This window comes from Suncus etruscus, chromosome 8 (assembly GCF_024139225.1).
Source record: "Suncus etruscus isolate mSunEtr1 chromosome 8, mSunEtr1.pri.cur, whole genome shotgun sequence".
Lineage (NCBI taxonomy): Eukaryota > Metazoa > Chordata > Mammalia > Eulipotyphla > Soricidae > Suncus > Suncus etruscus.
Window position 1 is genome coordinate 23,490,523 of NC_064855.1, and position 25,822 is coordinate 23,516,344.

Genomic DNA, 25,822 nt, shown 5'->3' on the forward strand with positions numbered 1-25,822 from the left:
CATTATGGCCTATTGATCATTGCTGCAAGTATTTTTTTTTAGATTTATGTTTAAACTTTCAAAGCCAAATGAACACAGAATATCCTGTTAGGTAAGGTAAAAGACAGTCCACTGTGTAGTTCAAATAACTTTTACTAAAAAAAAAAAATTTCAGCATCCAGAAGACCTTGCCTTCACCTACTCCTGACACCTCACATAATATGTTCTAGGCAGACCTTAGATCTTTTAATGTAAAGTTGTAGCAACTTTTCAAGAAGTCCATTCCAAGTTTATAATACCTTATTTATCCTTTAAAACATTTTTTCTTAGAAATGCTTTACATGGGGCCCAGAGACATAGCATAGCCGTGTTTGCCTTGCAAGCAGCTGATCCAGGATCAAAGGTGGTTGGCTCGAATCCCGGTGTCCCATATGGTCCCCTGTGCCAGCCAGGAGCTATTTCTGAGCAGACAGCCAGGAGTAATCCCTGAGCACTGCCGGGTGTGGCCCAATAACCAACCCCCCCCTCCCCAAAAAAAAAGAAATGCTTCACACGAGGAGAGAGAACCACTAACTATCACTTATAAAGTTGAAAATTCACTTTAGGGCCCGGAGAGATAGCACAGCAGTGTTCGCCTTGCAAGCAGCCGATCCAGGACCTAAGGTGGTTGGTTCGAATCCCCGTGTCCCATATGGTCCCCTGTGCCTGCCTGAGCTATTTCTGAGCAGACAGCCAGAAGTAACCCCTGAGCACGGCTGGGTGTGGCCAAAAACAAACAAAAAGCAAACAAAAAAACAAACAAACAAAAAAAGAAAATTCACTTTATCATTAAGCCTTCTCTTCTCTGGAAAGTAAAGATATTCCATTAACTTTGTTCAAATTCTTTTTTCCAATTTCTTAAAACTATATACTGGTATCCTCCATATTCCTCCTCAAATAATAATGCTTAGTGAATGAGCTACGAAAGTTGGCTAGAGTCTCCCTCTCTCTCCCATTTGTGATTTCTGTAAACTGGGTTTTTAATCTACAAATATCTTTTCTTTCAGCCTTTGTTTTAAATAAAGGTTTAGTTAAAGGTTTTAGATAAAGTTTTAGTGGCCAATGTTTAGATTATAGAGAAACAAGGATGCAAAGACTCGGGATGCATTATTAAAACCCAAAAAGTTATCTTATCATGGTGACCTCTAGCAAATGGCAATATACATAAATTGATCCATATTTGTCTGATACCCATAATCACATTGGTTACATGGAAATCATTATATAATAGTACCTTAAAATAATACTGAAGAGGGGAATAGTCTAACATTTTTTTCCTAAAACAAAGACATAGCTATTATTTAAAGTATGCACATAGACAACACCTGGTCACTGACAGTATAGCTTGGAGTCATTATTCTTTAATTGAATTCTTCCCATATAACACCTCCTAGGTCTTTCTTCAAAGCAACACATGAAAAGCCAAATAACCTTCATCCCCTATCACTTTTATGTAAAAAAAAAAAAAGTTGGTCCAAGCTAATTCCTTCAGCTCCATCATTCAGTCTGAATTTGTTCAGTGCTGCAAAACTTCAGAACCTTGAGGAATTTTAGAGTCCTGACTATACAACCTCTACTCATCCTCTACTACCACTACTCTGAAAAGGGAGTTGCCATCTCTTGATTATGCACACAAGACTATGACATGGTGGAAAACAAGTCCAGATCAACACTGCAACCACAGTCTTTGTCTATAAAAGTTGCTCCAAGATGATCTGCTAAGCATGTGCTCTTCAAATTGCTGCTAAATCAGGTCCATTGGTGGTTCAACAGAAATAAAAACAAAACAAGGAAGTTCTCCTCTCATAGATGTCAAGAAACAAGTAAAGGGAATAAATAGTAAGAAGGGATGTGGGGAATGGAGATATGATCCCAGCTTGGCTAGTTCATTTTAGAGCAGTGTTTCTAAACAATTTTCCAACCTGGGCACTTTTAACCTTATTTCCATCCTGAGATCCCCCTGTTCTACAGGCTGCTAGTAACCAGTGTCCCTCAATTACATGAATTTCACCTTTGGTCTCTTGGAATATGCTGGGGGGCAAAGAGAACCAACTTGTTGTTAGGTGGGAAATATTGCTTTAATGAATTACCCCAAAGAAATACCTAATCTTGATAGTCTATACAGCTTTCCCCATTATTTGGTTGCTAGCTAAAAATCAAAATTAAGTACATAGACCAATTTATGGGAAAATAATTGAAGAAGCAATAAGAAGTCTCAAACATGAAAAAATTAATCTTAGCTTACATGAAAAAATTACTCATAGTTTACAACCACTATGAAAGATAAAGAAAGCGCACACTGTTGTTTGTTATTCAGTACAAATAGAAGCGAATTGAGTAATACACTCAAATATACTTCAAAACAGTCATATATAGAAAACAGTAACTGGAATTTGTTTGGGCTCCAGATTGTATCTTTCATTTGATAATTTTATAGGCAAAAATTATTATTTCTTAGTGAAATTAAATGAATTTTATTTTACTTTTATATTGAATGTGCAATATTCATAGATATCAAATGTTTCATTCAATTTAAATTGTATTGAATTTAAATCTGTCTCACTACAGTGCCTAAAATTATTAAGCCATGATAGTTCACACCTACCTTTCTAATAAGCATGCAAAATGTACCACCTGATTTACCAATCAGAATACTCATACTGTAGCTTTCCAGTGAGAGTTAATACTGAATCTTAAACAGCCCTTTCATCTTCACCTCTACAGCAACTGCTTCCTACTTCAGAGCTAGAGCATGAGTTATTTCAGACATGCTCCCAAAGTGTGATGGACAGTATGGAAGATGACAAAGAATATCAGGAACTTGCTCAAGGAGGCAGAGCTTTGCTAACTGTCAAGAAAGAAATCATGGCTAGCCAGGAACTGTACAATGAGATAAAGTGTGAGAAATGATATGTGATACTAGGTCCTCATGCATGGACAGTCATCTGTCAAATGACTTCAAAATGCTTAAGTTATACCTTTTTCAATATCAATATACCAGAAAAAAAATCAAAGCTCCACATGGATGGTGTTTACAACTACATATATAAGGTCACAAAAGATAGAGATGGATGGATGGATGGATGGATGGATGGATGGATGGATGGATGGATGGATGGATGGATGGATAAACAGATTATAGTTTATTTATAGAGCACAGTAAAGATAAAAGAATTAAGAATTTTTTCTAATAGATTCTAGGAGTTTAAGTAATTAATACTTTCAGAATTACTATTATCAAGTTCAGTTACACAGATATCCACCAATATGAAGATGTAAGAGTTTCAAGTTCTATCAAGCCTAGTACAGATCTTATACTTTTAGAAAAAACATCATGGAAAAGGGTGATGAGGAGAGTAGAGCCAAGACCAATATACACTATCATATATTTTTCTTCCTGTGTCAGAGTAAACAAATGAATACAAAAAAGTAAATGGCAGGCAGACATGAAATAACAGCCAACATGAATACCATAATACAAAAATAAATGTGAACTATATATAAGAAAGAGGAATATTTAAGTGTACATTATCAATATTAATTTGTCTCATGAAAATTTAATTTCTTACCTTTATTTGTCTCATGTTAGCTTCTCTTCGGGCTTCCCTCTCTTTCAATCTTTTCTCCTACAGGAAAAAAAAAGTAACATATAAACTTAAGATTATTAGGTAAATCAAATTACACATTCATAACAGGTTGCTTTTTAAAAGAAAACTGAAATGTGCTATCCATTTTCCAACAATTGGTTGGAATTGGTTTAAGCATTAGAATTGGTTTAAGCATTGATAAAAAAAAATTTTTTTAATCTTTATTTAAGCACCATGATTATAAGCATAATTGTAATTGGGTTTCAGTCAAAAACAGAATACCTCATCAGTGCAACACTTCCACCATCAATGCTCCCCCTTCCTCCTTCCCAACCCCTGCCTGTATCTGAGATAGGCATTCTATTCTCTCATTCATTAAGACTGTCATGATAGTAACATTGATAAAATTGACAGAAGTGTCTGTCAGATCTGAAAACAATCCCCAGTTCCACTTATTAGCTGGACTATTTTGGACACCTAATATTCTCTCTCTTGGATATTAAAAGAACATAAATTTCATAAAGTTGGAAACCAATAAAATTACATATATATTCAGCACAATGATTAACATAAGATTATTAAATATCAAAGATGGCTTCCAGAATAAAAACTGAAAAAATGCAGTGATATATATATATTCTTTTTCCTTCTGTGCACAACAGAATTTATAAAGTATATAGGGACTGAAGAGATAGCACCAAGGTATGACATTTGCCTTTGCATGAGGCCAACATAGGAAGGACCCAATTCAATTCCCAGCATCCCATGTAGTCCCCCAGCCTGGCAGGGCCGATTTCTGATTGCAGAGCCAGGAGTGGCCCCTGATCACTGCTGGGTGTGGCCCAAAAACCAATCAATCAATCAAGTTTAAAAATAAAGTATATAAAAACCTTATCCTTGAGATTTTAGAATTCAAAATGATAATATTTCCTCATCAAAAATAAGATTGTATTGTAAAGCATGTAATTTTATTAAATTATTTTTTATAATTTTACTGTTTTCCAGTGATCATAAAAGGCAGAAAATGCATGAAGAGGGCCGGAGAGATAGCACAGCAGTGGGGCATTTGCCTTGCATGTGGCCAACCCTGGAGGGACCCGGTTTGATTCCCACCATCCCATATGGTCCCCTAGCCTGCCATAGGAGATTTCTAAGTGCAGAGCCAGGAGTGACCCCTAAGCACCACTGAGTGTGGCCCAAAAACCAATCAATCAATAAAGCTTTAAAAATTTTTTAAAAAAGAAAATGCATGAACAAATCTATTTAAATAGAAAAGGCTGTAATATTAAAATTAAAAACAAAACAATCCAATGAAAGTTGAAAATGATTTTGTTTTAATTTTTTGTTTGTTTGGGGGCCATACCAGGTGGTGCTCAGAGGTTATTCCTGGCTATGTGCTCAGAAATCACTCTTGGCAGACTCGGAAAACCATATGGGATGCAAGGGATAAAGCTTGGGCAAGACTGTGCTATTGCTCAGGTTCCAATTTTGTTTTAAATTAAAAAAAAAATTTACTCTCTTCTCTAAAAGCATTTTTTTCTTTTTAATGAACTTTATTTCAGAATAACTTTACATTTATAGAAAGTGCGAAACTAGATTCCCATTTGCTTCTCACTCTATTTCCCCTAATGTTAACATTTTATAATCCCAAGTGCATTTGTCAAAACTAAGAAGTCAATATTAATATATTAACATAACCTCAAAGTTATCCATATTTTAGTAGCTTTTCTCTAATCTCTTTTTCTCTTTGATTATTGAATCTAAAACTCTACATTACATTTAGTCATTTGTGATTTCTTTAAATTTATATTTTATAAAGTTCAATCTTCCTTAACTGAGTATTGTTTATGTGATTTATCTCACTTGGAAATTGTTTTCTAAAACTACAATGGCTTCTATCTGAGCGGCATACAGCACCTTCTCAGTTGTATGTGGCCTGTTTCCATTATGTACTAAGCAATGTTGTTTGTTGTAAGCCTTGATGCCTGTAACACCAAGCTAAACACATTCTTTTGGATATGTTTCCTCTCTTTAAATGACCTTGCCCCGTCCAATAAATAAATGATTGTCTCAGCCAAAAAAAAAAAAAAACAAAAACTACAATGGCATGTTTTATCTTGCTACAACCTCCTCTGAGTGTCTCTAAAGACTTCTTATTTATAACATTACATATTAAAGAAATAAAATTATTAAAAATAATGCTCACTTTGTGCAGTCAATGAATTTTAATCAGAACACATACATGTCAAATTTGGACGTTTTTTAAATTATAAACTAAGAATAGCTATCCCCATGTTCATTATGATGGTTATTTTTAACAAAATATAATTTATTAAAAGAAAATTTGTAAAACAATTTTGTTTTTATCATTTATCAAGATGTCAATATTTTTTCTTTAAGAAAATTATTTTCTTCTCTAAAAGCAATTTGTTTTTTGAAAAAGAAAGGTTTTACTCAATCCAAAGCTTATAGCTAAACTCTTTTTATTTTAAAGAACTGCACAAAAAGTGAAGAAACAACAAATAATTTATCCTCATGAAGCAATAATACAAAACTTTAATTACGATCACTACTATATTAAACTATCATTAATGTGAGAATTAACAAGTCCCTAACCCCACCAAGAATTAACAAGTCTTGGAGTCTAAGTATTTTTAGCGTAACCATTATTCTTTCTGTTGTATATTCTTCTTTCTCCAGATTCAAAAAAACAAATCCAATACATACTCCAAAGGCATATCTTAGGCTGCTCTGTGGCTTGCAACATTAAGAAGGTCAAGAAATATTGACATTTTATCTAAGTTTATACCTGATTATCTACAAAATCAGTTATAAAAGTATTACAAGTCAGAAACCAAAACAGGCTAAATACTTCAAATAAGTATAAGCAATGAGGAGGTATTGTGCATAGGACTTATACATTCAATGCCTATAGCTTCAGATTGCACAGTAAGTTAAATTGTAAATGAAATAAAAATTCATATTCTCAGGACAACTGTGAATTTGCCATGCCCTAAGTTACACATGATGATACATTATTCTTTTCTGTAGTTACTATTCTTTCGCTGTTCTTGTTTTGAAGCAAATGGTATTATTGCACTTTGACTTCCATATAAAAAATACAAAAGGGCAGTAAAATGTAAATAATGTGCAGTTACTTATATAAATATGTTGTTAAATTATGTTATGTTTGTTATGTTATGTTATACAAATATGTTGTTATGTGATGAGTAGTAAAGATTACTTAAACACTTTAAGGCCAAGGGCAGAAGAAAAAGAATGAACAAAAACTCAGAAAGGTTTCAATTTGTTCCTTGCTAAACAGCTTAGTAAATGAGGAGCCTGAGTGGGAGCACAGAGGTAGGGGCATTTGCTCTGTATGCAGCTGAACCAGGACAGACCCAGGCCTGACCCAGGACTAACCTAAGTTCAATCCTTGGCATCTCATATGGTCCCCGAGCCTGCCAGGGACAATTTCTGAGTGCAGAGCCAAGAGTAATACCCTTTGTACCACCAGGTGTGGTCCCAAAACAAACAAACAATATAAAAAAGCTTAGTAAAAGAGGGATTAATCATAAATCTGGGTCTTTGTGCACCAAGTGTAAAGCTTTTATTCCAATAAAATTAAAATTATTAAATTTTAACAAATTATTAAAATTTTAAATTATTAAATTTTAATGTATTCCAATAAATTAAAATTCTAATGAAAATAACATAATGGAGCTTCCCTTATAAGCAATCAACCCAGGTTTGATTCCCAGCATCCTATAGGATCCCACAAGCATTGCCAAGAGTAACCACTGAGAACTACAGGGTGTGGCCCAAAAACTACTCCCCCACAAAAAAGGTCATGCCTTTGAAGCTTTATGGATGTTATTTTAGTAACAAGTAAGTAAATTCAGCCTCTAATCATTTTAATCAGTCATCAACTTTTGCCATTGAAAATTTATCCATTTGTTCCTAAGTAGTTAAGAAATTATATCTGAATTGGATGGCATTGAGTTTGAGACTGGTTCTGTTACTAAAATAAATAATCTCAATGTTCTTTTAATTTGTGAGAAGTAGAAAATGTTAGTGTGTGTCAGTTTCTAAACACATGCATTCATTTTTTCCATAAGTTGGCACTAATAACTGATTCCTATAACATCTGTGGACTTAAAAATAAATCAAAGTAGAAAAAAACACAAAAAATGTAAATATCTGATAATTATGCCTTCGTGGATACATGTATTCATAATTTTATCTATACTCTCTGAAACAGCAATTTAGTTCTTTTTCTCTGTAAAACAAAAAAGTTGTCATGTTTTGGCAAGTAAAACTATACAGCAATGTTTTGCGTTATTCCACAAAGACTACCAGGACTTTCTAGTACTATTTCTTAAACTAGTTTAAAGCTAAAGCTGTATAAAACATTAAATAACTCTTCAGATTATAAAACTTAAATCACCAAACAGGGGAAAAGGAATGGGACTAGAAGTAACAAATAGATACTTGGTAATGAGCATTTTAGTAGTAGTGAGATGTGCTAACTGTACACAAAAACTGTAAGTGTTGAGGCTGGAGCAATTGTACAGTTGGTAAGGTGCTTGCCTTGTATGTGGCCAATCCAGGTTCAATCCTCAGAATCCCTTATAATCCCAGGTATACCACCAGGCGTAATTCCTGAGCACAGAGCCAGGAGTAACCCCTGAGCATTGTTGGGTGTAGCCCAAAAAGCAAAACAAAACCAAAAAAAAAAGAAAAGAAAAAAGAAAACTGTTAATACTATTGTGTGAGCTAGAGAGATAATAGAGCAAGTAGCCACTTGCCTTATCCATGGCTAGCCCGATTTCAGTCTACAGCACTGGGTAAGTTCTCCCTTGAGCCCTGTTAGGAATGACCCCAGACATAGAACCAGGAGTAAGTCCTGAATACAGCCAGGTATGACCAAAAAAACCCAACAAAATAATGAATACAATTGTAAACATGTTCCCTACACTACAATAATAATAAAAAATAAAGTGAAATCATAGCCAAAAATAAGACTCAATAAGGGGACTCAATAAGACACAATAAGAGGGGTACCAGGAATAGAATCAGGGTCAGCCTGGTGCTTGACAGTGCTTTCTGTATTATCTCTCTAGCCTTTATTATTCTAGTTTTATAGATTTTTAAAAAAAATAATTAAGTTTAAGTAACTAACCTGATTATTACTTAGCCAATAAGTGATAAACCAAATACTAAACTATGTCCATGAAGTCAACTCCATTCTTCCCTTCGCAACACACTTTTTTCTCCTATTTTCCTATATTCAAAACCTCATTTAGCCATGTACATTCCTACATAGCATTATTAACTCATCCATATGTTTTAGACAAATATCCAATTTCTTTTTTTTTTTCAAATAGCCAATTTCTTATTTGTAACAAGGATCTTTTATCCCACTGTTTTCCTGATAGCATATTGCAGACATTAATTAATTTTCATCAGTTTCCTGGATAGAGGGGAAAAAAGATAATTAAGCATATTTAATAGTCACATTAATGCTTGGTGTAATTATTCTGTAACTGGCCTTCTCCCAACACATCGAGCACTGTAAATGGTACTTCAAAGTTTCCCAGAACCATCCCGATATGCATGAGAAAGAACTTGTATATAGAAATAAAAAACTTTTCTCTAGGGCTCTTTACCTAGTCAGAACAGAAAATATTCCGTTCTAGTCAGAACAGAAAAAAAATATTGACAATTTTCCATAATACTAAATTCCAGTAAAACTCATTACAGTGAGTAAAGGATGTATTTTAAAGAACAGACTATAAAGTGGCTTTTAGAATTCATATGTGCATACGGATGAATTCCTTATTCCTTTTAAGAATTCTACCACAAGTCTCAAGGTGGATGAGGGAAATCAAATCCTTGAAAACACGTGAAACTCGACCAGGACATAAAACAGAAGTACATAATAGGGGAAAAAGAAACTTTCAATAGTGAGTGAAATAAAAGGGAAATTAGAAAATGCTGTGCTCTTCAAGTTATTAAAATTCTATCTAAAGAGAAGCTAGAGAAAACATTAGTCTTTAAATGGAGAATATGATAGAATTACAAAATTAAAAATCTGGAAATGTCCATAGAAAAGAAAAACCATTTTACCCTTTTGCTAAGGCAGGCTAAGAAATTCTTCTTTGAAAAAGTGTGCATGAATTACATAATGTTCAAATACATTAAATTTTTTACTCTCCTGTTTCATTTTTAAGACTAGAATGGTACCAAAACCTATTTTTGCCACACACAAAAGGCAAAATTTTGACTTTAGTTCTGCCATGCCACAAATGATTAGGTATGAAATTCGATAACAAAAATCAAATTCACAAGGAAGAGAAAAACAGAAAAATCACATTTCAAGGTACAAAATACTCCCTTTATGGCTGTTACTAGACTTCTTTTGACTTCTCACATATTATAGATCTCTAGTTCCAGAAAAGAAAATGTCATGAAATATGAATTTCATCAGCAGTCAGGATTGTATAGTTAAACTTTTTGTTCTATGGCAATATTGGAAAATATCCACTTGGAATTACAACTTATTTTTCAGGACAGGGTGGAAAAGCTCATCTGAATGCTTCTTAGGCCTTTTGTCAGTTTGGTGAAGAATCAAGTTTCTACCTGTCATATAGTGAAGGAGGGGACATCTATTCTTTTTTTTTAATGTAATTTCCTTTTTCTTCAAATGTCTTTACTTATAATCCTCATGTTTTTCTCACAGTTACAAAGTTGTTCATAATTGAGTTTTTTCCTGCCACCGATGCCCCAGTTTCCCTCCCACCCACCTCCCTGCCTACTTCTGTGGTGGCAGACATTTTTTTTCTTTCTTTCTTTCTTCCATTTTTTCCTTTTTAGGTACTGGTTTGCAATGCTATTAGTGAAGAGGTATCATACATATCACTTTATTTCCTTTCTTCTCCAGAGTGATCATTTCCCACTACCATCGTCACAGTGGTTCCTTCTCTGTCCCAACTGCACCCCTCCACTTCACCCCCTGCTTCCTAATATGGACCGGTCCTCCTGGCCCTCATCTCTATTGTCTCTGGATATTAAAACATACAAGCTTTTTTAAATATCCCACAAATAAGTATTATTCTATGACTCATTTTGCTTGGCATAATACTCTTTATATCCATCTAGGGACATCTATTCTTATTTAGTATTGTATTTCCCTCTGTTTTGCCGAGAAAACTGGTCCAGCAAAAATGAATAAAAAAATGATTATCAAAATTTGGGGCTCTCAAGTTATCCCCCCTGGCTAACGAGAACAAAATTCCAGTAAACCTAAATCGTTTCCCCCCTCAAAAAGCTAAGAACACAAGGTCTCTGGTATTACTTTATTCTACAATTTCATTCAAACAAAAATAAGTGGCCTTCCAGATATAAATCTCTAACAATTTCAAGGAAATAAAGACAAGCACAAAAAACCTACTGGAAAACATTACTTCACTAAATCTTTCCAGTATTTATGAGGACTCACATGCAAGAGTTCGTGGTAGATTTAGGGCATAGGAAACAATAACCGGTACATCCTCACCTGGTCTTCATAGAGCCTTAGATTAGCCTTACTTAACCTAATTTAAACCGTGGCAGGCCCTAATTCTGCTGTCTGACCTGACTAGGCTATCTTTGACTATTTTACCATCAACCTAACAAAACAAAGAACTTAATAAAAGTAGAGATAATAAATAGTCCAAGTCATGCCAGACAGTTGGTAAGATTGATGCAATTTTGAGTCTTGAGTCTCATTTTAGATGCTTGATATGAAAAAGGGCAAAAGTGCTAAGATGCTGAACAGAATATCAAACGATGCTATAAACTCATGTGAATAACAGCAGAAATAGACTAGATAGATATTTCCAAATCAGACGCAGAGCTTCCAAAGTAAAAGGCTGTTTCATTTCTATCATAAACCTGGCTGCAATGAGGTATGGTAGTCTCAGACTGAGAATCTGGAGGATCAATATAACCAAGAGAGCCTTGATCCTCTGACATAAAATAAGCTCTAGTTAGAAAGTCCATTGTAGTGGCCCAGAGAGATAGCACAGCGACATTTGCCTTGCAAGCAGCCAATCCAGGACCAAAGGTGGTTGGTTCGAATCCTGGTGTCCCATATGGTCCCCCGTGCCTACCAGGAGCTATTTCTGAGCAGACAGCCAGGAGTAACCCCTGAGCACCGCTGGGTGTGACCCCAAAAAAACAAAACAAAACAAAAAAGAAAGTCCATTGTAGAAGTAGGCATGGATGCTTAATCCCTTGCCTCAAAATGATGTTTCTGACATTAGTCAAATGCTCTAAGACCACATTATGCATCATATTAGTCTAACACTGGCTTAAATTTTCCAATTGCCATAGAAATTCAGAAATAGATTCTACCACCAGTAATTACATAGCTATGCAAAAAATATTCTGGGAAAGATTTTATTAGTTTGGGGTCCTAAATTAAATTTCTAAGCACAGGCTTATATAATTTCTAAATTTATATGAGAACCCTGGCACTTCTCTGAAAAGAAAATTTCCACTATGTGCCAATCCTTTTTAAAAATCCTGCATTCATGCATCTAGTCCAACCTTTCTGGAAAACAATATGAATATTCCTCAAAACACTAGAAATTGAATTCTCATTTGATCCAGCAACACTCCTAGGGATATACCCTAGGAACACAAAACACAACACAAGAATGCTCTCTGCACTCCTATGTTCATAGAAGTGCTATTTACAATAGTCAGAATCTGAAAACAACCCAGATGGCCAAAGCAGATGAGTGGCTAAAGAAACTGTGGCACATCTACACAATGGAATACTACACAACTGTTAGGAAAAATGAAGTCATGAAATTTTCCTATACATGGATGGATGTGGAAACTATTATACTGAGTGAAATAAGTCAGAGGGAAAGAGATAGAATAGTCTCTCACTCATCTGTGGGATTTAATAAAAATAAAAAAGTATAGTAGTAAGACTGCAAAAAGTGGTAAGTGCAGTTAGAGAAATAACTACACTAACAACTACCATGACAACGATAAAGAGAGATACAATGCCTATCTTGAGGACAGGCAGAAGATGGGAGCGGACATTATGGTGGCAAAATTGCACTGGGGAAGGGAAATATGCATCTTATGACTGAAACCCAATTATAAATATATTTGTAACCATGGTGCTTAAATAAAGTATTAAAAAGTAAATAAAAGTCTGTATTCCTATACCTTTCTGCATCTTTTTTATTCATTACTTCAATGACCACAGTAAGAGAATATTTTGTAGTTTAAGAGATGGCAACACCACTGAATTACTAAAAAGAAATAAAAAAAAAAACAGTTTAGAGAGAAATAGACATTGGTGAGAATCACAGGGATGGGAAAGCTCAATGGCAAAGGTGTTCTTTGCCAGCTGAGGCACTATCCTACATAGCAGGATGCAGTCCCAGTGGCTCTGCCATCTGAGAATCCTAATGCTACAACAAAGTATGCATCTCCATGGCACTGCAACCACATTCATGCAACCTCTGGTCATCACAATAACAAAAAGGAAATGAAAAAGAAATTTTTAAGAGAAAGCATAAGCGTTAAGTGCCTTGCATGCAGCCTACCTTAGTTTCGATGCTAAGTATCAGATATATTTTCTAAGTAGTTCGAGGAGTGATTTTTGTGCACAGTCAGAAGTAAGCCCAGAGTTTTCCCCTCTCTAAAACATGTGTGTATAAAGGAGCAACAAAGTTGCTATTTGTAAAATAGGGGGGGGGGCCTTCGAGCAAATTACTTGACCTAAGTGTTAGTTTTGTTTTCTGTTAAATGAGTGCTACGTAGAGCTACTTATTTCAGAATTTAACAGTTATCATAGACTATGGTTAGACTATGGTTATCTGATAATTCACTTGCCCTGAGCCATTAACAACTATTCTTATTGCTAATATCTTGTTATTGCTATTTCAAAAATGTCTAATTATAGCTTCTCTCTTAACTATCATGTAAATTTAAGATACCTCAACTTCATGCCAACTCTATTCTGTATCAACAAATAGATTTTCAATAGCTTTCAAATTCCCTTTCTTAACTAATTTCTAATTCTAGTTTTCAACTTAGTATTAGTTATGCGAGTAATAAGTGGACCCAGAGCAGTGCTGTTCACATCTCTGCATGCCATCCAAAACCAATGCCTGACACTGCTCCGTTCCAGAAACACACAACCCAAAGCACAAATGGCATCAAAGCAAAGTTCAAGGGAAAGAAAAATAACTACATGCTAAAGATAATATTTTAAGTATTCTTTAAGGTTAGATAATTCTGAAATTTCTTTGACAGAAGTAACAAAATGTTAAGTGACAGCTTCAAGGAAAGACATAATTATATTTGCCCAAGGAAAAACCTTACACTAAATTAAAGTCATTATAGTAAGTAATATACTCAATTAGGGAAAAATATAATTTTAAAACCAGTAATGTGTTCAAGTAAAGCAATTACGATGAAATCTATGCAAAATGAATAATATATTTCATCCTTAAAGTGGAAAATGAATGAAGAAGGAGGCCTTATCATCCATCAATCTAGGACTCTGATCTTTTAACAAGGAAAAATGGTAAGTTACAAAAATTAAAATATGGGGCTGGAGAGATTACACAGTGGTAGGGCGATTGCCTTGCACAAGGCGGACCCAGGATGGACTTGGGTTTGATTTCCGACATCCCATATAGTTCCCCCACCCCGAGTCTACTAGGCCTGATTTCTAAATGCAGAGCCATGAGTAATGCCTGAGCACTACTGCCTGAGCATTACCAGGTGTGAGCCAAAAACAAACAAAAAAACCCAAACAAAAAAATTTAAATCCATTTTTCAAACAGGTAGTGCTTTATTGTTTTTTGTTTGGAGGCCATACCCAGTAGTGCTCAAAATTTTCTCCTGGCTCTGTGTTAGGTAACATCTTGTTTTACCTAAAACAAAGATCATCCCTAATTTCTTTGTATTTGTTTGTTTAAAATTTGGTTTCACCCAAACCAAAGATCATCTCTGGTTCTTCTGTCACTATTTGTTTATAACTTGGTTTTACTCCTAGAGATTATCTCACATGTAAACCTGGGCAGGACTGGCTCAGGCTACTGAGCTATCTGTCCTTATTCCCCCAGCAAGGGGTGGTCTCTGTACTCAATAAAAAAGGAAAGTTCTGGCAAGCAGATCACTCTCCATAGGAGGTAGAAGATTACCTATATGTTTCTTTTTTTTTTTTTAGAGCCACACCGGTGGCGCTCCTAGCTTTGAGCTCAGAAATCCCATGTGACAGGCTCCGGAGACCATATGTGATGCTGAGAATCGAAACAGAGTCAGTCCTGAGTTGGCCGCATGCAAGGCAAACACTCTACTGCTATGCTATCACTTCGACCCCAGATTACATGTGTTTCACCATCAGCCTAGTTTGGATTATTTCATGTGTAACTCTGCTTCAGACTTATTCACCCAGGATAGGAAATATGTAACATGGGTTGATTTTACAGCTCTGCACTAAGGGTTCACTCATGGCAGGGCTCAGGGGACCATATATAGTGCACATGGTCAAGCCTACATTGGCTGTGTACTTAACAAGTACCTTATCAACTTCACTATCTCCAGCCCCAGCAAGTGATTCTTTTACCTCATGTCTATATAAACACAATTTCTCTTATAAACACATATCCCATATGATATTAATACCCATTCCCACCTCATTTTTCAGAATAGTGAAATAAAGTCCAAACTGTTGACAAGTGATCTCAATTGGTCTACATAATGCCAGCAACACTTGGAACACAAATACAAGTATTTCACTCTAGGGAACAATGCGCTTTCCACCAAACATGACACTTAATTTCAGATTTTGCCATTAAAAGAAAATATTATATAAGCCTTCTTAAAAGAAAGGTAGTCCATGGTGCCTCATGATTGATTTGAGCACCTACACTGTATATTATGTATGCCAATGCAATACATATATATATATACACATAATGTTCTAATTCTAAATTCTCACAAATGTGACTTTTTCTTTAATACAAATATACAAATTTATATTTTTTGGAAATGATATTTTATGAATAATAAAACCAGGATTTCAGGTGGCATTTACATTAAAATTGAATGAGAAAATATGGTTAGAAATATTTTCTTGTTCTTCTATAAGCTACATTCATAACAAGGACTGACAAATGTAAGACCCTTCAATGTTTTATCAATTTTACTTTGGAGAATGTGAATGCATTACTTCAAATTTCTTAGTCAAAAATGGAAGGCCAAGCAAAACGTGCATGGTAGTGATAGCTTCACAGTTATTATGACTGATAACTAGAATCTTCCTGAAGGCAAAGGAACCCAGGTATTTTAAATGTTCTAGCCTCCCAGCCTCAGACTCTGAGCCAGCTTTATCAGGCAACTGTGGCCTGATACAAGTCAAACCAGCCACCTAAAAGTTAAGTCTTTAAGATGTCAGAAATAGTTTTCCACAACTGGAAAAACATAGTAATTTCACATACTGCTAGAAGAGGGCAAAAATGAAGAAAAGGATTTCTGTAGAAGGTAAGAAGGAGAGAGGAGCCCTTTTTATACGAATTCTTAATATTTCTTATATTCAGGGCTACATTTTAACAGTAAAAGATAAAATGTTCTTATGTTAAATTTTCCTCTGGAGAGTGAAACTAGAAGGTAAGAAATTATGACAAGTTGCTGACACACAATGTTATTAGAGATTCTAGGAACAATTTATTAATGCAAAAGTTTAAGTCTTAGAGATAGCTCAAGAGAGAGTAAATACCTACAAGGTAGGGACCCTGAATTTAATTTGCAGCATCACATGACTCCCTCAGCACTCCTAAGTGTGGCTCCAGTGACCTCCATCTCTCAGGACCACCAGGGCTGAGCAAAGAACTATCAAATCCATATGGCCAGGATGCATCAGTGGGAGAGGCATTATTTGTATTTGTATTTGTACTGTATTATAGCAAACTTAAAATCATTTATTAAAAAATAAATATATTTATCTAATAAATGGTTATGACTTTCCACTTGGAAGTATAGTATTAGATAGAGCAATGCAGAAAATGTGCAGCTCCCTCAATGAAATAAGTACTCAATAATTGCAGCCAGGGTATTTCAGGTACGAGGGTTCAACTTTCTGGAATGTTTTTCTCAAAATGTTTCCATCCCTGATATACATAATCCCTATTTATTTTTCTTATTCATCACATGCTCTAGTGAAATTCACAATCTTCAGGAGAAATAATATTCTATTAAAAATTTTTACTGGTGTATTAAATTGTTGAGAGGTCACGTAAGTGTCCAAAATGACAAGAATTCTTCTCAATGTAGCTAACAATGTCTACAACAAAGGCTTAAATGGTCTGACAATAGAACTAATTACAGCAGTGACACAATCCTTAACATAGCAGGGAAATTATTCTATTACCCTTATATACTGTCAAGTGCACAATGCAGGATCTTATTTTAAAACATTAGCTTTTTTATTACATAAACTTATTCAATTAGTTAAAAGTCCTTTTATATGGAACCAAAGCATTTTTAGGTAGCATTCTTAAAAACCAGTTCTTAGACAAAAGATTGAATAGCTAAGAGAACATTAAATGGCCAAATCTGAACCAGAGATTTTGTCCACAGAACTGAGTTTCCTTGGGAGGTAGCTTTTGAAATACTAGTGGTGAGAGATGAACACTCTCGTGACAGGTGTGGAGTTGGAAGATGTATGAATGGAAAATATTATATCCCCTAGTATAGCTCAAAAAAGGATAAAAGATATTTTAATGGAAAATAAAAGAATCTACCAGTAGAAGAAAAAAAACACAAATAAAATAAAAAACAACTACCAAAAAAAGTATTACAATAAAGTATATAATGATTAAGGAATATTTACATATATTTAGAAACATACTAAGTTTTCACTCCATATTAAGTCAAAATAGAAAACTTACCCGATGTTTTGCTTTAATTTTTTTCCTATATTCTTCTTTGTCAAATTTGTCCTCTTCCTGAAGCCTTTCTTTTGCTTTATCTAAGTTGATACCACCAGCATTATCCTCTTCCTCAGAATCCTTAAGGACAGATTTCTGCATTTGTGGCCACTGCTGAATTAACTACAGAGAGGAGAAAGATAAAACAAGGAGTGAAAGGCAGGAACACCAGATACCTGTTTTCCTTGGTAGAATGATTTTGAGATGCTGCTATCTGGTTTAACAAGTTTGATCTGTACCTTTTAAACTTTCGATCAAATCTTAGTATCAAAGTGAGTAGGCCACAGAAGTGATTCTCTAGTCTGGATACAAAAATGTTGCCATAAGCAAGAGAAATAAAGTAAAATTCTCACAAAATAATGTGGAAAAGGTAGTTGCTGATTCCACGTCATTTCCAATAGTGTTTCTCCATGATTCAGCTCCAAATGTCCATGCAGAATAAAAAGCTAGTGGACCACTGTTCAGGCCTCAGAGCCAATACACCTACCTGGTGGAACACCTCACTCTTCTCTCACTTATGGTGTGGTTTTTACTTTTGTTTTTCTTCCTAGAGTTAATCTCCTTCATATTCTTTCTCCTATACCTTTAGATTTCAACATCCTTAGATTAAAAATTGATGAATGAATAATGGCCCATACTTCCCTTAAGAACAGAAATTAATTCTTAGGAAAAGAAAAATTATCTTAGTTTTCTTAGACCTGCTGAAATCCACACAATTTTACATCTTCAGTTTATGATTAAGAACAAAATGGTGACTTTATAGATAGGGCACCCAAGTCCAGTTTAACAGTTAACATTGTTTTTAAAAGTAACTACTTAACCTGCATGCAATAGAAAGTGCAGATATACCCATCACTGGGATTAATACCTCCTTTTCACTCCAGTAAGAGGATGATATCTATACGACTTCAGTCACAATTACCTTTCAAGGTGCCTCCGATTTGGGGAGTATGGAAAAATAGCAGTAGATAGGGCACTTGCTTTGCTTATGGCTGACCCATGTGGACCCCAAGTATCCCTCATTGTCCCTTGAGGACCACCCAGAGTAATTCCTGAGTGCAAAGCCAGGAGTAAGTTCCTGAGCATTGCCAGGTGTAGCCAAGAAGCCATGCTAGCTATCACAGACACTGAAACATAGTAGAGAGATTCGCTGTGATAGTACAAATGCCATACACTGTTTTCTCCTACTCACTTTTCTATTGAGGAAAGGTTTAGACACTGCAGCTGAGCACAATGAAGTCTCAGGAAGGCTGAGTGGCAGCCGTATGAAGCTATTATCAGCCACACTCTATAGCTGAGAATTTACACTCATATTGAAACTAATTGGTACAGTCTACAATTAAACTCAGTTGCACAGTAAGGAACCTCATAATGCTAACAACACTAATTTTATATTTTACATTGAGAAATGGATGCAACACAACTATTATCAGGTTAGCTTGCTACCCAGGAGCAGATCTCTTTTAATATATATTTAAATTTGTAGCATGTACCAAGTATGAAAACTTTCTCTGAAACTCTAATACCTCTGGACTACACCCAATTTTGCCATTTTTCATGATTTATAAACCATTTTACTCAGTTTATTTCATGAAAATCTGAACAGCTTAAATTTTCGAATGTTTCTAAATAGTTGGCTTCAAAATCAAAAGAAAACATATTCCATTAAATACAGACTGCTTGAGTAATATTTATTTAAATATCTAATATGATATAATCAGCATTAAAAACTGTTACTGTAGGGGCCGGAGAGATAGCATGGAGGTAAGGCATTTGCCTTTCATGCAGAAGGTCATCGGTTCGAATCCCGGCATCCCATATGGTCCCCCGTGCCTGCCAGGAGCAATTTCTGAGCATGAAGCCAGGAGTAACCCCTGAGCACTGCCGGGTGTGACCCCCCAAAAAAACAAAAACAAAAACAAAACAAAACAAAACTGTTAGTGTAGTGTGATATCAGACAATAGTTCAGCTTTTTCTGAGGGTTCTGTCAATGTTAGGAAGAGTCCTAAGCATTGGAAACAGAATGTGCATAAAATACCTGCCCTTCCTGTATGTTCCCTCATTCATTATGATAGAAGAAATAGGAGGCAACAGCCAAATAAATGTAGAACATACAGTCATAGAGTAAGTGCTATGAAAAAAAAGAGCAGAAAACAATGAGATTATAGAAGCTGATATGCTCTGATATTTCTTAGTATTACAGGGACAGCCTGCTGTCATTGAGTATGAACCTAACAAATGACATTCAAAGCACTCTGCCCTGAGTACTAACTACCATTACATCCTACCTAATAAGTCCCTTCACAATGCAGATTTCTATTCTCATCAAAAATGTAGATAAAATCATTATGAAATAGTGTCAGCTTTCCTTCCCTACCTAATCAGAATGTACCCACAATAATGGGAAAATGAAGTGTCTCCTAAATGTCTGAGATCATTTTAAAGCAGAGAATTCCATCCTATTCAAGGCCAGTCAATAATAAACATACCAATCCAACATCTAAAATTGAGGAAATGCAGAACACTAGAGGTGAGAGCAGCTGTAGAAAATACTATTAATCTTCCTCTATTTGCTTCCCTGAAACATGTTGGCTACCTTGGAAGGAAAATCTTATCTGGGGCTACATGCAAATAACTAAATTTTGATTCCTGGTACTCCACATGGCCCACTGAGCCCTGTCTGAACACAGAGCAAAGAATAAGTCCTGAACACCACCAGGTGACCCCTCCACTCAGGAAATATCTTATCTGTAAAAATAAAGTTAGCTTAAAAGCAACAATGCGCCAAGTATCTGTTTACTGTCAGTGTGACATTCTGCCTATAGGTACAAAATTGAGGGAATAAGTACAGTAACACTAAAGAAAATTGACTAGGGCATTGCAGAGAATTGCTTCCTTTATTAATAAAAAAGGTAAGTGAACAGCAGAATATCTCAGAAACTAAACATTTACAGAATCTTACCTCTCCTTCATCAGTAAATGTTATTTTCTTATTCACTTTAAAATTTCTCTTCATTACTTTTTTTGCTTCAGCAACCTTGGTCACTTTTTTCTTGACATTGGATTTTTTCTTGGCATCAGAAGTTGCCTTCTCCTATAAGAGAGAGAGAAAAAATAGGGATAAGGCAAATAGCTACTTTAAATTACTATTGAACTTTGGCATATTTACCAAAGTAAAGTCAGATTTTACTTCTTATTGATATCAATGTGTTCAAAAAACAAATTAATAGACTAGTTAGTACCCTCCTAATGAATAAGATTTAAGTTTGAAAAGAAAACTAAACATAGATAACCTTAATTTTTTTTATTCTATTACTAAAACTATGCTATTTTGATCAGAAGCACCAAAACTGCACAATAATGTAAGATGTAAATCATGAGGTTATCTTCTCGCTAAATAATAAGGCACAATTTAAAAATACAATCTCTAATTTTCAACGTAAATTTCTTGATTAAAAATGTGTTTACCTGGAAAGAAAAATTGTTGCAAAACACTGGGATCAACATTCTTCTTTGAACTGTGGTAATTGAACAATTAAAAACATCCTATGACATTTAAGCTATGTCCAAAATTAGATAGAATAAGAATACTATTAAAATTGAATGTTCTAAACCACTATAGCAAACTAATAAAACTCCCAAGTCCCTGCTTTTGCTATGTACATAGGGAGTGAACCAGCACAGATGAAATATGGTAAGGGGCACTCCCTAGCCAGCTCTGATGAGAGTAATAAAAGGTTAAAAAAATCTTTAAGAAAGATTTGGATTTTTCCCCTAAATTAGAGCCAATACTAATCTAGTAAATTTTTTTTCAATAACTGAAAGCAGCATCCATTACCAGAATAGGAAATAAAATGGAGTTGAATATAAGCTCTATTCCCTATGACTTAGAAAAGGGCAAATTTCTCCCTCCATGCTTTAATTGCAAACTGAAGACTATATGTGCACCAATATCAAGGGGTTGTTAGGAGGGTTTAATAATATACATAAAACACAAAATTTAGGTGCTCAGAAAAAATACCCTCTAATACCACTATTACATATTAATTACAAAGCGATTGTGTCCATTGCAATAGAGGCTCAACTTGTATTTGATTATATATCTATGTAACACTTTATTGTAAAAGAGGAGGAACTGATCTACAGAGAGGAATTATCAGATGCATCAAAGAACCAGGAGATAATTTCAACTGTTAAAACAAAAGTGCACAAAAAAAAATCAATTCACTTTATCTTAATGAAATAGAGTTTTGATCATTAAAAATATGTGCTTAAATGATGCATCCTAAAATCAAACATCAATACTTAAAAAAACTAGCTAGTAAGGTATAAGTGTCTAGAAAATGGCTTTATGAAAATCAGCTAGTACATCTATAATAATTTTGAACTTTAAGTACCAGATAGTTGTTTGGACACTGATAGTTCTCTTATATAGATATACTAACAACTTTGCTTCTGTACTTCTGGTTCTTTTTTTTTTTTTTTTTTTTGGTTTTTGGTTTTTGGGCCACACCCGGTGATGCTCAGGGGTTACTCCTGGCTATGTGCTCAGAAGTCGCTCCTGGCTTGGGGGACCATATGGGACGCCGGGGGATTGAACCGCGGTCCGTCCGAGGCTAGAGCAGGCAAGGCAGGCACCTTACCATTAGCGCCACCGCCCGGCCCCTACTTCTGGTTCTTAATATAACTATAGCTTTTAATTGCACTGATTCCTCAGACCACAATTCAAGTGACATTTAATAAGTTTCTGGGATTTCTAACCCACAAGATACTTACAAAAAGATTCACATTCTCTAAGGTAATTAACTTCCATTATATCAAGAAGAGTCACCAATATGCTACATAATGACATATATGTATATTCATCTTTTCATCTTTATGAAAAGGACTAATGTTTAAAGATTTCTCCCTGTAAGACATGCCAATTCTTTCATTCCCCAGGACATCCTTGTCTGGTGGTATGACATCTCCACATACTATGCCTAATCTCACCACCTGTCCCAGATCTGTGCACTGAAATTCCAGTCCTATGGAAATAAAGAGCCTTCATTTCTTTATCTCATGAGTAGTAGCTTGCTAAATTGTGTAGTGGTATCTATTATGCTGAGTGAAATAAGTCAGAGGAAGAGAGATAGACACAGAATTGTCTCACTCATCTATGGGTTTTAAGAAAAATAAAAGATGTTTTTGCATTAATTCTTAGAGACAAAAGAGAAGAGTGCTGGAAAGTCAAGTTCACAACATGAAGCTCACCCCAAAGAGTGATGACTGCAGTTAAAGAAATAACTACATTGAGAACTATCATAACAATGTGAATGCATGAGGGAAGTAAAAAGCCTGTCTCCAGTATAAATGGGGGTGAGGTAGGGAGGAGGGAGATTTGGGATATTGGTGATAGGAATATTGCACTGGTAAAGGGGGTGTTCTTTACACGACTGAAACCCAACTATAATCATATTGGTAATCAAGGTGTTTAAATAAAGATATTGATTGGAAAATAATTAAAAATAAAGTTTTGGTATAGTGTATAATTTAAGTACTTATTTTAGCAGGTAAGAAATGCATCTATGTTTTATAAAGAATATTCAGTTTTTTAAAGTTGTCTTCATATTCTTTTAGCCACCTCAGTTTAACTCCCTAGAAACAAATGCTGTTCCTGGAGTTTTCTGTATCCATCTATATTTATTTATTTATGAATACTGATACCAAGTTACTAAAAGAGCTAATCTTGCAATGAACACTCTGTATATATCCTTGGTATTTGTATATGTTTACATCTACCCCTAGAAAAAAGTTACAGTGCTCCAAGACTGGTGTTTCTATTCACTTAAAAAGATGAAAATATGGGCCAGAGAGATAGCCTGGAAGTAGGGCATTTTGCCTTACATCCAGAAGGACGGTGGTTCGAATCCCGCCATCCAATATGGTTCCCCATGCCTGCCAGGGGCGAATTCTGAGCAAAGAGCTAGAGTAACCCCTGAGCACTGCTGGGTGTGACCCATAAAAAAAAAAAAAAAGATGAAAATATGGGGCTGGGGAGATAGCACAGTGGTAACCATTTGCCTAGCACTCAGCTGATTCAACCAGACGGTAGTTTAAATCCCAGCATCCCACATGGTATCCCATGTCTGCCAGGAGTGAATTCTGAGTGCAGTCAGGAGTAACCCTTGAGCACTGCTGGGTGTGATCCAAAAACAACAACAACAACAACAACAACAACACACACACAAAAAAAAATGAAAATGTAGTAATTCTCCAAGTGGGCGTCCTAGTATATACACACCTCTCTGCACCCATCTCGTCCAAACTCTATACTCCAAACATTCATAAAAGCAATATAGCAAGGCCCAAATCCCCTGAAAGCAACCTCTTAGATAGGTTAGGATGACCATACTATACTAGTAGATGATAAAGACTTCAGTGTCAAAAAAAATTATGAGACCAAGAAGCTAATTTCCTAATGATAAAGTGATATGTACATTGAAAAGAAATCACACTCATCAATAAGAGACCAGCAAAATAATTAAAATAGCTGCTAAAAGATTTCAAGTATGCTAATAGCAGTAAGATACTAGTGAAGACTTCCAACACTGCTGTTCTTTCTCAATATATCAACCAAACTAAAACTTAGCAAGGAAATAGCGTCTTTGAAGGGAAAAGGAAAGATAGTTTAGTAGATATATACACAGGTCTTTTCATCCCCTACATGCCAAATACACATTCTTCTTAAATGTACATTGGTCATTCTCCATGATAAACCAGAAGCTGGGTCACAAAACCATGAAGTCTACAGGATAAAAATCATATTGACTATTTTCTTAGACCATGATGCTGGAACTTTACAAACAGTGGTAAAATGGGAAGGGAGGGAGGGAGGCAGAAAGAGAGGTAAATATACACAACAAAATATGGCACAGCCATGAAGTGGGGGAATCATGAAATATGCTGACACATGATGAACATGGAAAGTATGCTGAGTGAGATGAATCAGATGGAGAACCAAACACAGAATAACCATACGCATTTTGGGAATATAAAAAGAATGATATGAGAATAATTCTTAAAGACAATAAAAACAAAGCTAAAGAAAATGGATCCTTTGAAGTAAGCTTGCTACAAAGGAGGAATTAGTACAGAAAAGAGACCACTGTGATTGTAAAAATGATAGTGGGAGATGGTCATTCTAGACAAGAATTGGGTGCAGAAAGGAGATAGAGGGATATGTATGATATCCTTTTAGTATCTAAGAGGAATAGTTTCTAATACAAAATAATAATAAAAAAGGAAAAGTTCCTGCCAGAGAGGCAGGATGAGGCTGGGGTGCAGGCACGGGAAAGGAGGAAAATTGGAGATATTGGTAGAGGGAAGTGAACACAGGTGAAGGGATGAGTGCACAAACATTGTACAACTGAAACTAAAACATAAACAACTTTGTGACTATCTATCTCACCTTGATCTCACCACCCCCAAAATATTTTTTTAATTTTTTTAAAAATGATCAACATGTAACTTTAAGGGTAAAACAGAATTTGAGATGATTACATTAAATGGAATAAAGAAGGAAATAAATACTCTCACTGGACAGTTTCACTCACATGTATAATAAATAACTAAAGCAAATGAACTGGCAAAAATCAACAAAACAAAAAAGTCAACAAAAGTTAACTCTGAAACAAGGTGTTTATTGGACTACAAAGGAAGGGAATAACAAGTAGAGGGGTATTTCAGTGGTAGGAATGTATAGAAAATTTGATAGTGGGTGTAATGGATAGTATATAAATATGAAGTTATGAAATTATTTAGTACTGTAAGCTATCTATCTTAAAGAATATTTTTACATTGCCAAAGATCATTCCATATATTCTTCTAGACAAGCTCTATAAATGTACACTTCCAGTCTAAATGTATTGTTATATACACATCTATTCATAATATATTATTATGGCCAGGGATTTAACACAAGTGATAGGCATGTCCTCTCCATGTGACTACATGAGTCCAATCCCTGACACTGCGTGTCTCTGTCCTGCCAACACTGAGGGTATGGCGTGGCCCTGGTAGACCTCTAGCACTACAACCAGGTCTAGTCCTCATAACAATCTCTCCACCAAATAGTTCTATATTTGATAGTCGACTATGAAAAGCCATGGGAATTTTTAATTTGTATTTGCACCATAACACCTTTTCAGAGGTTTCTGGCATTACAAAAAA

At 35.1% G+C, this 25,822-nt stretch overlaps 1 protein-coding gene across 1 annotated transcript in view; it reads right to left on the bottom strand.

Annotated features, from left to right (window-relative positions):
* DDX10 (DEAD-box helicase 10) overlaps positions 1 to 25,822 on the bottom strand; it is a 278,266-nt gene that overhangs the window by 120,487 nt on the left and 131,957 nt on the right. The window contains exons 14-16 of the mRNA XM_049778642.1: positions 20,574 to 20,705; positions 17,573 to 17,734; positions 3,588 to 3,644 (exon numbers count right to left, since the gene is read on the bottom strand). Of these exons, the coding sequence (XP_049634599.1) occupies positions 3,588 to 3,644; positions 17,573 to 17,734; positions 20,574 to 20,705 (351 nt within the window). The remainder of the gene's footprint in view (positions 1 to 3,587; positions 3,645 to 17,572; positions 17,735 to 20,573; positions 20,706 to 25,822) is intronic.